The sequence below is a fragment of the Cherax quadricarinatus genome, chromosome 50 (assembly GCF_038502225.1).
Source record: "Cherax quadricarinatus isolate ZL_2023a chromosome 50, ASM3850222v1, whole genome shotgun sequence".
Lineage (NCBI taxonomy): Eukaryota > Metazoa > Arthropoda > Malacostraca > Decapoda > Parastacidae > Cherax > Cherax quadricarinatus.
The window spans coordinates 20,330,392-20,343,626 of record NC_091341.1 but is presented as its reverse complement, the minus strand read 5'-3'; the positions used below and the strand labels follow the sequence as shown (position 1 = coordinate 20,343,626).

The 13,235-nt window shown below is 41.9% G+C and overlaps 1 protein-coding gene across 1 annotated transcript in view; it reads left to right on the top strand.

The window, feature by feature from the left end:
* The first annotated feature begins 616 nt into the window (after positions 1-616).
* The window catches only part of ssp6 (short spindle 6), a 59,942-nt gene continuing 47,323 nt past the window's right edge, over positions 617-13,235 (top strand). The window contains exon 1 of the mRNA XM_070095489.1: positions 617-1,212. Within this exon, the coding sequence (XP_069951590.1) occupies positions 1,015-1,212 (198 nt within the window). The 5' untranslated portion in view covers positions 617-1,014. The remainder of the gene's footprint in view (positions 1,213-13,235) is intronic.

The window sequence follows — 13,235 nt, the reverse complement described above, 5'->3', positions numbered from 1 at the left end:
GTGAAGGGAAGGGTTTGGAGTGGAGGGAAGAATCTGAAGTGGAGGGAAGGGTTTGGAGTGGAGGGAAGAATCTGAAGTGGAGGGAAGGGTTTGGAGTGGAGGGAAGAATCTGGAGAAAATGGAGAGATCGGAATGGATGGAGGAATTTATCAACTAAAGAACGAAAACAGAAGTGGATAGAGGAAGTGAGGAGGAAGAGGAAGATGTAGACTAACAAGGGAGAGATAGGAAGCGGGAGGAAGAAAAAACAGAAGGTAAATATCAATATAATTATGCTCATCGTTAATTACATATAGTTTCATTACATAGTTTATAATTCTCGGCGAATTAATTTTTCTTCCTACGTGGAATGAAATACAAAACACTAAAAGTAATGAAGTTAAGAATAGCAAGAAACTGAATAATGAAGGAATATTAAAATGTGTGCCAGAGTATAGAGACCATCGAGGCATTCATATATCATATTGATTTTTCTGACTCTACTCCCTGTAGGGTTGATACACCAGACAGAGATGGAGTTGAGACTCCCTGGAGGAGGATCCAGGAGGGTTGGCTGGAGGGGGTGACATCTATCGGTGGACGGGAGGAGGCAGCTTCACAGGGTCGATACCCGGCGCCAAGTGACAGCTGCTGCAGACGACTCAGTAGTGATGTCCTGGCCGGCGGGTGGGCTAGGTGTCCATGCTCTCCCCTTCAAAATTATTCATTGCACGCTGATACATCCCTTCCACGCCACTTTGAATATAAAATCTCCTTGGAAGAGGAGAGCGAGAAGAACGCCGCCATGTGAGCCGCGAGGCTAGCCAGCAGGGACTCCAGCCGCTGGAATTTATATATATATATATTTTGGAAAAATCAGTGTTTGATGGTGTGTTCCTTTGTCTTTGTGTCGAGTCTGTGTAGTGATGGCGTGACCAGGGTGTTGATCTTGTGTCAGTGTGGCAGGGCAGAGCATTACTGATGTGATCCTCGAGGGTGGCCAAGTTACCAGTCCAGAGGTGTGTGCATGACGCCATGGCCAGCGCCCCGGGCACTCAGTCAATGCAACAGCAACAGCAACACCTGCAACAACAGCAACACCTGCAACAACAGCAGCAGCAGCAGCAACATCACCAGCAGCAGCCACAGCAGCACCATAAAAGACAAGCTTCGTGTAAGAGCAAGAGCAGCTCTGCCGACTATGCTAATGTCAGGACTGTCGAGGCTTCGCAGGTAAGTTACCACCATTAAAATTATATTATTATCTAAACTTCTGTAGGTGTGGGGGAGAGTGTGTTGTGGGGAGAGTGTGTTGTGGGGGAGAGTGTGTTGTGGGGGAGAGTGTGTTGTGGGGGAGAGTGTGTTGTGGGGGAGTGTGTTGTGGGGAAGAGTGTGTTGTGGGGGAGTGCGTTGTGGGGGAGAGTGTTGTGGGGAAGAGTGTGTTGTGGGGGAGAGTGTGTTGTGGGGGAGAGTGTGTTGTGGGGAAGAGTGTGTTGTGGGGGAGAGTGTGTTGTGGGGAAGAGTGTGTTGTGGGGGAGAGTGTTGTGGGGAAGAGTGTGTTGTGGGGGAGAGTGTGTTGTGGGGGAGAGTGTGTTGTGGGGAAGAGTGTGTTGTGGGGGAGAGTGTGTTGTGGGGGAGAGTGTGTTGTGGGGAAGAGTGTGTTGTGGGGGAGAGTGTGTTGTGGGGGAGTGTGTGTTGTGGGGTAGTGTGTGTTGTGGGGGAGAGTGTTGTGGGGGAGAGTGTGTTGTGGGGGAGTGTGTTGTGGGGAGAGTGTGTTGTGGGGGAGAGTGTGTTGTGGGGAAGAGTGTGTTGTGGGGGAGTGTGTTGTGGGGGAGAGTGTGTTGTGGGGGAGAGTGTGTTGTGGGGAAGAGTGTGTTGTGGGGGAGTGTGTTGTGGGGAAGAGTGTGTTGTGGGGAAGTGTGTTGTGGGGGAGAGTGTGTTGTGGGGGAGAGTGTGTTGTGGGGGAGAGTGTGTTGTGGGAAGAGTGTGTTGTGGGGGAGAGTGTGTTGTGGGGGAGTGTGTTGTGGGGAAGAGTGTGTTGTGGGGAAGAGTGTGTTGTAGGGGAGAGTGTGTTGTGGGGGAGTGTGTTGTGGGGAAGACACTGTAGTGTGGGGAAGACACTGTAGTGTGGGGAAGACACTGTAGTGTGGGGAAGATACTGTAGTGTGGGGAGGACACTGTAGTGTGGGGAAGACACTGTAGTGTGGGGAAGATACTAATGTGGGAAGACACTAGTGTAGGGAAGACACTGTAGTGTGAGGGAAGACACTGTAGTGTGGGGGAAGACACTGTAGTGTGGGGAAGACACTGTAGTGTGGGGAAGACACTGTAGTGTGGGGAGGACACTGTAGTGTAGGGAAGACACTGTAGTGTGGGGAAGACACTGTAGTGTGGGGAAGACACTGTAGTGTGGGGAGGACACTGTAGTGTGGGGAAGACCGTGTTGTGGGAAAAATAGTGAGTTGTGGGTAAGAGAGTGAGGTGTGGGTCAGTTATTTATAAGTCAGCCACGAGTCTTGTCAAGGCTTAACTTCAAGTGGGGTAAACTTTACCCTGGTCACTTTATTTGTTGTTTTATAATTATTATAAACTACCTAAACCCTCTTAATAACAATTCATTTAGTAATTAAAAAATGTTATTTCCTTGGGAACTTTAATGTAATGACAGCATTTACATGTATGTTTTATAGTAATGTATTATTAACTCGCAATTTATAATATGTAGAATTTAGCGATTGTCTTATAATAATAATAATTATAATTATAATATGCTTTGTCATAACATAATTTGAGAGCAGTCATCATCCGTGTCCCACGATTTTCCAATCTCTTCAACCGGGTGCCTTGAATCACGTGAAAAGCTCTTGATCCAAGATACTAGAACTTCCCACCTTTTCCTTGCATCGAATCTGATTGCCACCCGAGGCGCTGTATATCCCGTACGAGTTTAGCGCTTCTCCCAGTAAATAAATAAAAAATATTGCCAAGCAAGTGCTGCACTATACCTCTGTTAATCTAAATTTACTGAGATACAGAATTTGTCGATATTTTCAGCACCTTCATGTCTCATATACTCACCTATATGTGGTTGCAGAGGTGGAAACACAGCTCCTGGCCCCGCCTCTTCGCTGGTCGCTAATAGGTCCACTCTCCCAAGTGTAGATGTGTGTGTACTCACCTAATTGTACTATTTGTGGTTGCAGGGGTCGAGAATCAGCTCCTGGCCCCGCCTCTTCACTGAGTGCTACTAAGTCTTCTATCACCCTGCTCCATGAGCTTTATCATACCTCATCTTAAAGCTACGTATGGTTCCTGCTGTGTGTGTGTGTGTGTGTGTGTGTGTGTGTGTGTGTGTGTGTGTGTGTGTGTGTGTGTGTGTGTGTGTGTGTGTGTGTGTGTGTGTGTACTTACCTATATGGGGCTGCAAGGGTCGACTCATAGCTGGGAGTGTGTGTTGTGCTCAATGAGCCGAATTAGTCAATTAGACTGACCTCCCAAAAGCTTCGACTTCTCCAAAAAAATTAATTTACAAATTGAAAGACATGTTTTTTCATTAAAAAAATATTTTTGGACCAAACTTAACTTTAAAAATCTCGCCTAACTAACCTTAAATTAACCTATTTTTTTAAAATTCAAATTCAACTAAATATATCACAGGTCATAAGAACAAAAGAAAAAAAGGAACACTGCAGCATGCCTACTGGCCCATGCGAGGCAGGTCCAAGTCTCCCACCGGCTTAAACCAATGACCCAACCTAGTCAGGTCAGGTCACATTCACTTAAGGAAGGAGCACGCCATCAGACTTAGTAGCACAAGCTAGTCAAGTCCAACTCACACCCACTCATGTATTTAACCTATTTTTAAAAATGCACAACGCTTTAGCTTCTTTGACGGTACTCGGGAGTTTGTTCCACTCATCCACAACTCTATTACCAAACCAGTGCTTTCCTGTATCCTTCCTGAATCTGAATTTTTCCAACTTAAAACCATTGCTGCGAGTCCTGTCTTGGCTAGAGATTTTTAGCACGCTATTTGCATCCCCTTCATTTATTTATTTCTTTCCTTTATACACCTCAATCATATCCCCCCCAAATATTAGTTAGGCCTTTCTCGAGAGTGCAGATTCAGGGCCCCTCAGTCTATCCTCATAGGGAAGATTTGTGATACATGGGATCAACTTTGTCATCCTCCTTTGTACGTTTTCCAGAGCATTTATATCCATTCTGTAATACGGTGACCAAAACTGCCAGCATAATCTAAATGAGGCCTAACCAAGGATATATGGAGTTGAAGAACAACCTGAGGACTCCTATTGTTTATGCTTCTTGATATGAAGCCAAGGATTCTGTTACCTTTATTGCAAACAATTATGCACTGTTGTCTTGGTTTTAGATTACTGCTAACCAGAACTCCTAAATCCTTTTCGCAATCAGTAATATTAAGATCTAGATTATTTAGTTTATATGTGGCATGATTATTTTCCTGTCCAATGTTTAGAACTTTGCATTTGTCTATATTAAACTGCATCTGCCACTTCTCCGACCACTGCATCAGTCTATTCAAATCTTCCTGGAGTGCTCTAATGTCCTCGTCAGAATGAATTCGTCGGCCTATTTTGGTGTCATCAGCAAACTATCTTATATCGATATTTATTCCCTCATCTATGTCGTTTATGTAGATTGTAAACTACAAGGGGCCCAACACTGACCCGTGTGGAACACCGCTCGTGACGCTTCCCCACTCTGACTTCTCCCCATTTATGCAAACTCTCTGCTGCCTATCTGTCAACCACGCCGCTATCCAGGAAGAAAATTCTATTCCGTGTGCCTTAATTTTCCTCAATAGTCTCTGATGTGGGACTCTATCAAAATCCTTACTGAAGTCCATATACACAATATCATATTCATTACCATGAATCTATCTCCTTAAATACCTTAGTGAAAAAATAATAAATTCCTAAGATAGGAACACCCTTTTGTAAAACCGTGCTGAAATTAGTTGATCAGCTTATGCTTTTCAAGATGGCTACGAATTGCCTCGGCAATTATTGTTCCCATAAATTTTCCCACTATGGTGGTTAGGCTTATTGGTCTATAGTTCGAAGTTAAGGTCAGTATAAATTTATTTAATATTGCTTAATATAAATAATGATATATATTTTTTTCGATATTTTTTGATTGATTTTTTGCAAATATATGGCATAAACAAATTTTCACTCTGCATATTCAACAGAAAAGACTTGCATTTTATGCCTAGCTCGCCGGTTTGGTTTATTCAGAACGATATACATATATTTTTTGTTTCTACCCGCCGGCCGCATCCCACAGAGGCAGGGTGACCGAAAAAAACGAAAGGTTTTCTTTTTTAATTTAGTAATTTATACAGGGATTATTAGCCCCTTGCTCCCACGACCAATATATATATATATGTATATATATATATATATATATATATATATATATATATATATATATATATATATATATATATATATATATATATATATATATATAAAAATTTTAAGCAAATACAATACTGCGACTGATTGGGGATCGAACCCATGACATTTACTCAGCCTTCCGGGACACTAGGTAAATTTCTCGATACCTTTATCCACTAGGCCACCATGCTACAACCATCAGGCACCCAGTAAGTAACACTGGGCACGCAATAAAGATACATCTATATATATATATATATATATATATATATATATATATATATATATATATATATATATATATATATATATATTTGTCGTGCCAAATAGGTAAAACTTGTGATTTTGGCTTAATTAGCAACGCTCTTCTTGCCGAATAAGGCAAGCGAAAATTCGTGTATGCAATAATTTTGCAAAAATCATTCTGAAACTAACGAAAAAATATATTTAATTGTGTTTGTTTATTATTAAATTATTGTAAACTTATCTAAAATATATTTAGTTGGATTAGGCTAAATTAAATTGCGCTTGTTGTAAGAAGGTTAGGTAAGTTTTCTAAGGTTCTTTTTGTACAAAATTATTAGTTTTTACGATAACAAAAATGAAAAAAATATATCTTTAAACGTATAAGAGAAAATTTTTAAAGGGACTTATTTATAAATGAGTTCTTACTAATTGACCAGTTTTACCTATTCGGCACGGCATATATATATATATATATATATATATATATATATATATATATATATATATATATATATATATATATATATATATATTTATATATATATATATATATATATATATATATATATATATATATATATATATATATATATAAAGGATGCATCAAAGTATCGGTATCGGCCATTTTTACGGTATTGGTGAAAAAGGCCGATACCAGCCGATGTTTTTTAAATATTAATATTTACATATTTGTTTAAAAATATCAACATAAGCACTGGACCTAACGATTGAGGGTTACTCGTACACACACACACACAACAAGTGTTGGATGAAATACACACAACCGAGGAGAAGAAGCTGCTATGTGAACGTGACACCTCGAAGGCGGTGGGACCGGACAGCGTCTCTCCGTGGGTCCTTAGAGAAGGAACAGAGATGCTGTGTGTGCCAGTAACCACAATTTTCAACACATCCCTTGAAACTGGGCAGCTACCTGACGTATAGAAGACCGGAAAATGTAGTCCCCATCTTTAAGAAAGGAGACAGAAACGAGGCACTAAACTATAGACCAGTGTCACTGACGTGTATAGTATGCAGTCATGGAGAAAATTATCAGAAGGGTGGTGGAACACCTGGAAAGGAACAAGATTATAAACGACAGCCAGCACGGATTCATGGAAGGCAAATCCTGTGTCACAAACCTACTGGAGTTGTATGACAAGGTAACAGAAGTAAGACACGAGAGAGAAGGGTGGGTTGATTGCATTTTCTTGGACTGCACGAAGGCCTTCAACACAGTTCCTCACAAAAGATTAGTGCAGAAGCTAGAGGATCAGACACGTATAACGGGAAGGGCACTGCAATGTATCAGAGAATACCTGACAGGGAGGTAACAGCGAGTCATAGTACGTGATGAGGTATCACAACGGGCGCCTGTGACGAGCGGGGTCCTGCAGGGGTCAGTTCTAGGACCAGTGCTATTTTTGGCATATGTGAATGACATGACGGAAGGGATAAACTCAGAAGTGTCCCTGTTTGCAGATGATGTGAAGTCAATGAGGAGAATTAAATCAGATGAGGATCAGGCAGGACTTCAAAGAGACCTGGACAGGCTGGACGCGTGGTACAGCAACTGGCTCCTAGAATTTAACCCCTCCAAATGCAAAGTCATGAAGATCGGAGAAGGGCAGAGAAGACCGCAGACAGAGTATTGGCTAAGTGGCCAAAGACTGCAAACCTCACTCAATGAGAAAGATCTTGGGGTAAGTATAATACCGAACATGTCTCCGGAAGCACATATTAAGCAGATAATTGCTGCATAATACGGGCGCCTGGCAAACCTGAGAATAGCTTTCCGATACCTCGGTAAGGAATAGTTTAAGACACTGTACACCGTGTACGTCAGGCCCATACTGGAATATACAGCACCAGTTTGGAACCCACACCTGGTGAAGCACGTCAAGAAGTTAGAGAAAGTGCAGAGGTCTGCGACAAGACTAGTTCCAGAGTTAAGGGGAATGTCCTACGAAGAAAGGTTAAGGGAAATCGGCCTGACGACACTGGAGGACAGGAGGGCTATGGGAGACATGATAACGACATACAAAATACTTCGAGGAATAGATAAGGTGGACAGAGACAGGATGTTCCAGAGATGGGACACAGAAACAAGGGGTCACAATTGGAAGTTGAAGACTCAGATGAGTCAAAGGGAAATGTTAGGAAGTACTCCTTCAGCCATAGAGTTGTCAGGAAGTAGAATAGTCTGGCAAGTGACGTAGTGGAGGCAGGAACCATACATAGTTTTAAGACGAGGTATGATAAAGCTCATGGAGCAGGGAGAGGGAGGACCCAGTAGCGGCCAGTGAAGAGGTGGAGGCCAGGAGCCGAGTCTCGACCTCTGCAACCACAATTAGGTGAGTACACACAAGGAGACAGACAGGCAGTACTTTACACACCAATGTCACTGACAGGTATAGTATGTAGAGTCATGGAAAAGCTTCTCAGGAGAAGAGTGGTGGAGCACCTAGAAAGGAGCCTACTGGAGTTTTACGACAAGGTGACAGAAGTAAGACAGGGAAGAGAGAGAAAGAGAGAGAGGGGAGGGTAGATTGCATTTTCTTGGACTGTAAGAACGCTTTCGACACAATTCCGTACAAGATATTAGTGCAGAAGTTAGAGGAGCAGGCAGGAATAACAGGAAAGGCACTGCAATGGACCAGAGAATATCTGGCAGGAGGGAAACGAGTGATGGTACGTGTCGAGGTGTCAGAGTGCGCGCCTGTGACAAGCAGGGTTCCTGAAGAGTCAGTCCTAGGGCCGGTGCTATTTCTGGAATATATGAATGACATGACGGAAGGGATAAATTCAGAGGTGTCCCTATTTGCAGACGATGTTAAGTTATTGCGGAGAATTCAAACGGATGAGGGTCAGGTAGAACTACAAAGGTATCTAGACAGGCTGCAAGCTTTGTCCAACAACTGGCTCCTGGAGTTTAACCCCACCAAGCACAAAGTCATGAAGATTGGGGAGAGTCAAAGATTGACCGCAGACGGATTACACGCTATGGGGGGACCAACGACTGCAAACCTCACTCAAGGACAGGGAGTGACGGGTATCATACTTAGCGCATTTCCTGAGGTGCACATTAACCAAATAACTGCTGCAACATACGGGCGCCTGGCAAACCTAAGAATAGCGTTTCGACACCTGAGTAAGGAGTCATTCAGGACACCGTACACTGAGTAAGTCAGGCCCATATTGGAGTATGCAGCACCAGTATGGAACCCACACCTGGTCAAGCACGCCAAGAAATTAGAAAAAGTGCAAAGGTTTGCAACAAGACTAGTCCCGGAGCTAAGGGGTATGTACTACGAGGAGAGGTTGAGGGAAATCAACCTGACGACACTGGAGGACAGGAGGGATAAGGGGTACATGATAATGACATAAAATACTGAGAGGAATTGACAAGGTGGATAGACAGAATGTTTCAGAGATGGAACACAGCAACGATTGCAAGTTGAAAACTCAGATGACTCACGGGGATGTTAGGAAGTATTTCTTCGGCCAGAGTTGTCAGGAAGTGGAACAATCTGAGAGTGATGTCGCGAAGGTAGGATCCATACACATCTTTAAGAAGAGGTACGATAAAGCCCGTTGAGCAACGAGAGAGTGAACCTGGTAGTGACCAGCGAAGAGGGGAGGGCCAGGAGCTGTGAATTGACCCCTCCAACCACAAATAAGTGGGTACACACACACACACACACACACACACACACACACACACACACACACACACACACACACACACACACAAGTAGGGCGACCCGAAAAAGAAGAAACACTGTCACCATCACTTTGTCTTGCTAGAGGCGTGCCAACATTACAGCTCAGATGATTCCAACATCCGCAGCCCTCCTTCAGAGTGCAGACCTTTCTCCATATGTGCACTTCATGTATGTCCCGCTTTTCAGGATAAATGTTGTTAATCTGTGTTTGTGAAAGGAATTCTAATGCAACGGGAGGGGGTTAACCTGTCATCCTGTTTTTGTATATTTCCTAGTGTATTCATTAGTTCAGGGGAGCTAGAACGTTCCCCCTGAACTAATCTACTTGGACTTCCTAGTCATTTCTGCAACACTGCACGCTCCTGATGATGATTGCAACATGAAAGGCCTAGAGCTATCAAAAGGAGACAAACAAGCGGAGCCATGATGCAGTTGAGAAACAACCTGCGTATCTACTCTGGCTGACACCTGTTTGCATTTTTGTATTGGTCAAAAACTGTTTGTACCATTTTGTCCCAGTAGGGTCGGAGACCCTTGGACCCTAGGATAAATGTTATACAGGCTTCTTCAGTGACCTGAGTTCCAGGCTCATCAACACTACTAGGGACCCAAGCGTTGCTGTTTTCCTGTTCCGTCATCTCAGTGTGACAATCAAGAGGAAAAAATATCAGACTAAGAAAAGACCAGCAGTCTTATCAGTATGCAAGACTTTTAACAGGCTTCCATTTCACATATGACAAGAGGGTAAATACCTCCTTCATAACCACTCTTAATTTTTTTTATCACCTACTCACTGTCACTGATATATATATATATATATATATATATATATATATATATATATATATATATATAAGGGAAGGCTATAATATATATTGTTGAGAAAAATCATTATTTTTTGAACGGATCCCTTCAAGGGGGCTGAGAGGGGGGGGGCGCTTGGTGCTGGTGAAGAGCTCTTGTTCTAAGGAATTAAGGTACCCTGCTGTTCCTTGAATGAAACCTTACTGACGTTTCATTCCTAGGAGGTGTATGATACCTGCGTGTTTAGCTATTCCCTTTTAGTATGACTGGTAGGTCCTACTCATGCTGACCCATTCCCACTCACTTATTTGGCTAAGCTATTGCACAACGCTATTACAAATATCGTAAAAGATATTCTTGTACTCAGTATTGTACAATATACTCTTGTAGCTGGTATTGTGCAAGATACTGTAGTCAGAAATGTATGGAATATTCTTGCAGTAAGTGTTGTACAACAGACTCTTGTAGTTAGTATTGTGCAGGGTACTTTTGTAGTCAGCAGTATATACAATATACTTTTAGTCAGTATTGTATAAAATATTCTTGTGTTTGGTACTCATTTTCAGTAAATTATATCAAATCATAGTGGCGCTAAGAGGTTTAATTTTAGCATTGGGTATAAAAAGAGAAGAGCTTGTATGGCAACCTGAAAGACCTCTTGTTTAAGCTTTAGACAAACTAGAGCACTAATGTGTGACCATCCCAGACATTATTACACAAGAGCCCCCTTGTATAAACAGAACGATGCTAATCTTGGGTCGGACAAATTATTCATATACACGACACCTCACTCGGCTGATAAACATGTACTCAAACTAATCTGCATTCTGGTGTACTCTGGTGTACTCATGGCTAACGGCCGATGGGATCCATGTTCGAGTCCGGAGCAGGATGAGACGTACGGGTAAAGACTTGAACATACTGCTCCTATTCACCTAGCTGTAAATAGGTATCTACGGCGTATCCTGGGAAATACGAGAGTAATGTTCAGGGGTAGCGTCCTAGGAGGTACAAGAAGGGCCCCAGTGAAAATAAGCCACCTTTCATGCCTCTTAAATTATCCTGAGTAAGTAACCCGAAATTCTCAGGTATGCTAGTAGCTTTTTTTTTTATTCCACCACCGACCCCCCACGACATTTTATATATATATATATATATATATATATATATATATATATATATATATATATATATATATATATATATATATATATATATATATATATATATATCTTGGCGTTTGACTCAACATGCAGGCAACATGAAGGCTGGGAGTGTTGAAGCCGTGAGCTCCTGACTCTGACAGCAGTTGGCAACAGTGAAGATTGACATCAAACCAATCAATGCTCGACTTTAAAGATGAGCTCCGCTCCTCCAAAATATGCTTGGCTGTTTTTAACACTTGCTTGTTCGAGTGATGTATGACGCACACCGGTTTAACTTTTTAATATACTACTACTACTACTACTACTACTACTACTACTACTACTACTACTACTACTACTACTATTACTATTACTACTACTACTACTATTACTACTACTACTACTACTAGCTACCAGCAATAATAATAGTAACAATTATCTGAGTTGATTGTGGTATTCATGTTCGGCGTGTTTGTGATCACTTCTTAAATTCATATAATAATAGACGTGTATGCTCACGTCGAGTGAGCATACACGTCAAGTTTCAGCTGAAGTAGTTGATTCCTAACCCTCTGGGTCCTATATCACAACCTTTGCACCATAGGAGTACTTCCGAATATCCGTGTGGTTCATCTGTGTGTTCTTTCATCGTTGTTCCCTTGTTTGGGTCTCTTCGACGTCAGTCTGGTATTTTCCATTTTGTCGATACCGTGAGTATCTTGCATACGGTGATCATATCACACCTCGAATTTTTCAAACCACGCCAGAGAGAGAGAGAGAGAGATGATTAGATGTGCCAGAAGCCACACCGATGTTATATATTACCATAAAATGATGTAGCTGCACACTCTGGGGTCTTCCTACAATGTAACTATCAAATAAAATAGGGTAGCCGTACACTACGTTTGTGCAGGGTAGCCATTGGCTAGCCTGGGTGTGTTCGTACTATATAACGCTCCTTTAGTATAGGCTAGTATCACACTGCGGATGTTCCTAAATTTGCTAAATAGAAAAACAAAACAAAACATATCCCGACATCTTTAGACTTCCGAATAGTCATAAACTCAACGACCCCTTTTCCTCCAACCTTCCCTATCCCCGTCCCCTCTATCCTTCGTTGAGTCCCACGGCCTGTGGGTCACCTCTTGCCCCTTCACCATCCCAGCTGGGGCTCATAAATCACTTATGTGTCCTCTTAACCTCCCCCCCCATCCTTTTTCTTCTCGCTTTCCTCCATATCTCTGCCAGTCATAAACGAAACGTACCCTTTATCAATAATAATCAGCAAATTTAATGATGTTAGCTAAGTCTGTAATAGTTATACTTGTAGAAATAAAGATTATTATTATTATTATTATTATTATTATTATTATTATTATTATTATTATAATAGGCGTCATACACATTCATATTTTCTTAAGAAGAAAAAACTTTGCTAATATTAACCCGGAGGGTTTTTAACACAGAATCCAATGAAGTCAAATAATGTGGTCTATATCCGCTGGGGCCCTTAAGGTTATCTTCCATGGAATGTGACCCAAAATAGACTCGTGAATGAAACTAACTCTTTATGTATCTATTTACTGCTAGGCGAGTATGAGCAACAGGTGTAAGATTTGCCCATACATCTTGCTTCACCCTGAGTCCTAACCAGGGACTCGAGTGGAAAGTCACATAGTTTGACTTCAGTTCAATCTACATAATATTTTGTGTCCATAATATGTGTGCCCTCAAGACCATTGTAAAAAAAAAAGTAACCAAAGACTAAATAAGGACTTGCTTGCCAAATATTCTACCACTCAGATGTCCCAAGGTTATACTACAACTATATATTGTTGATAAGGCCTCATTTAGATTGTGGCACAGTTGTGTTTGCGTGTGCTGCTTCTCCCTCT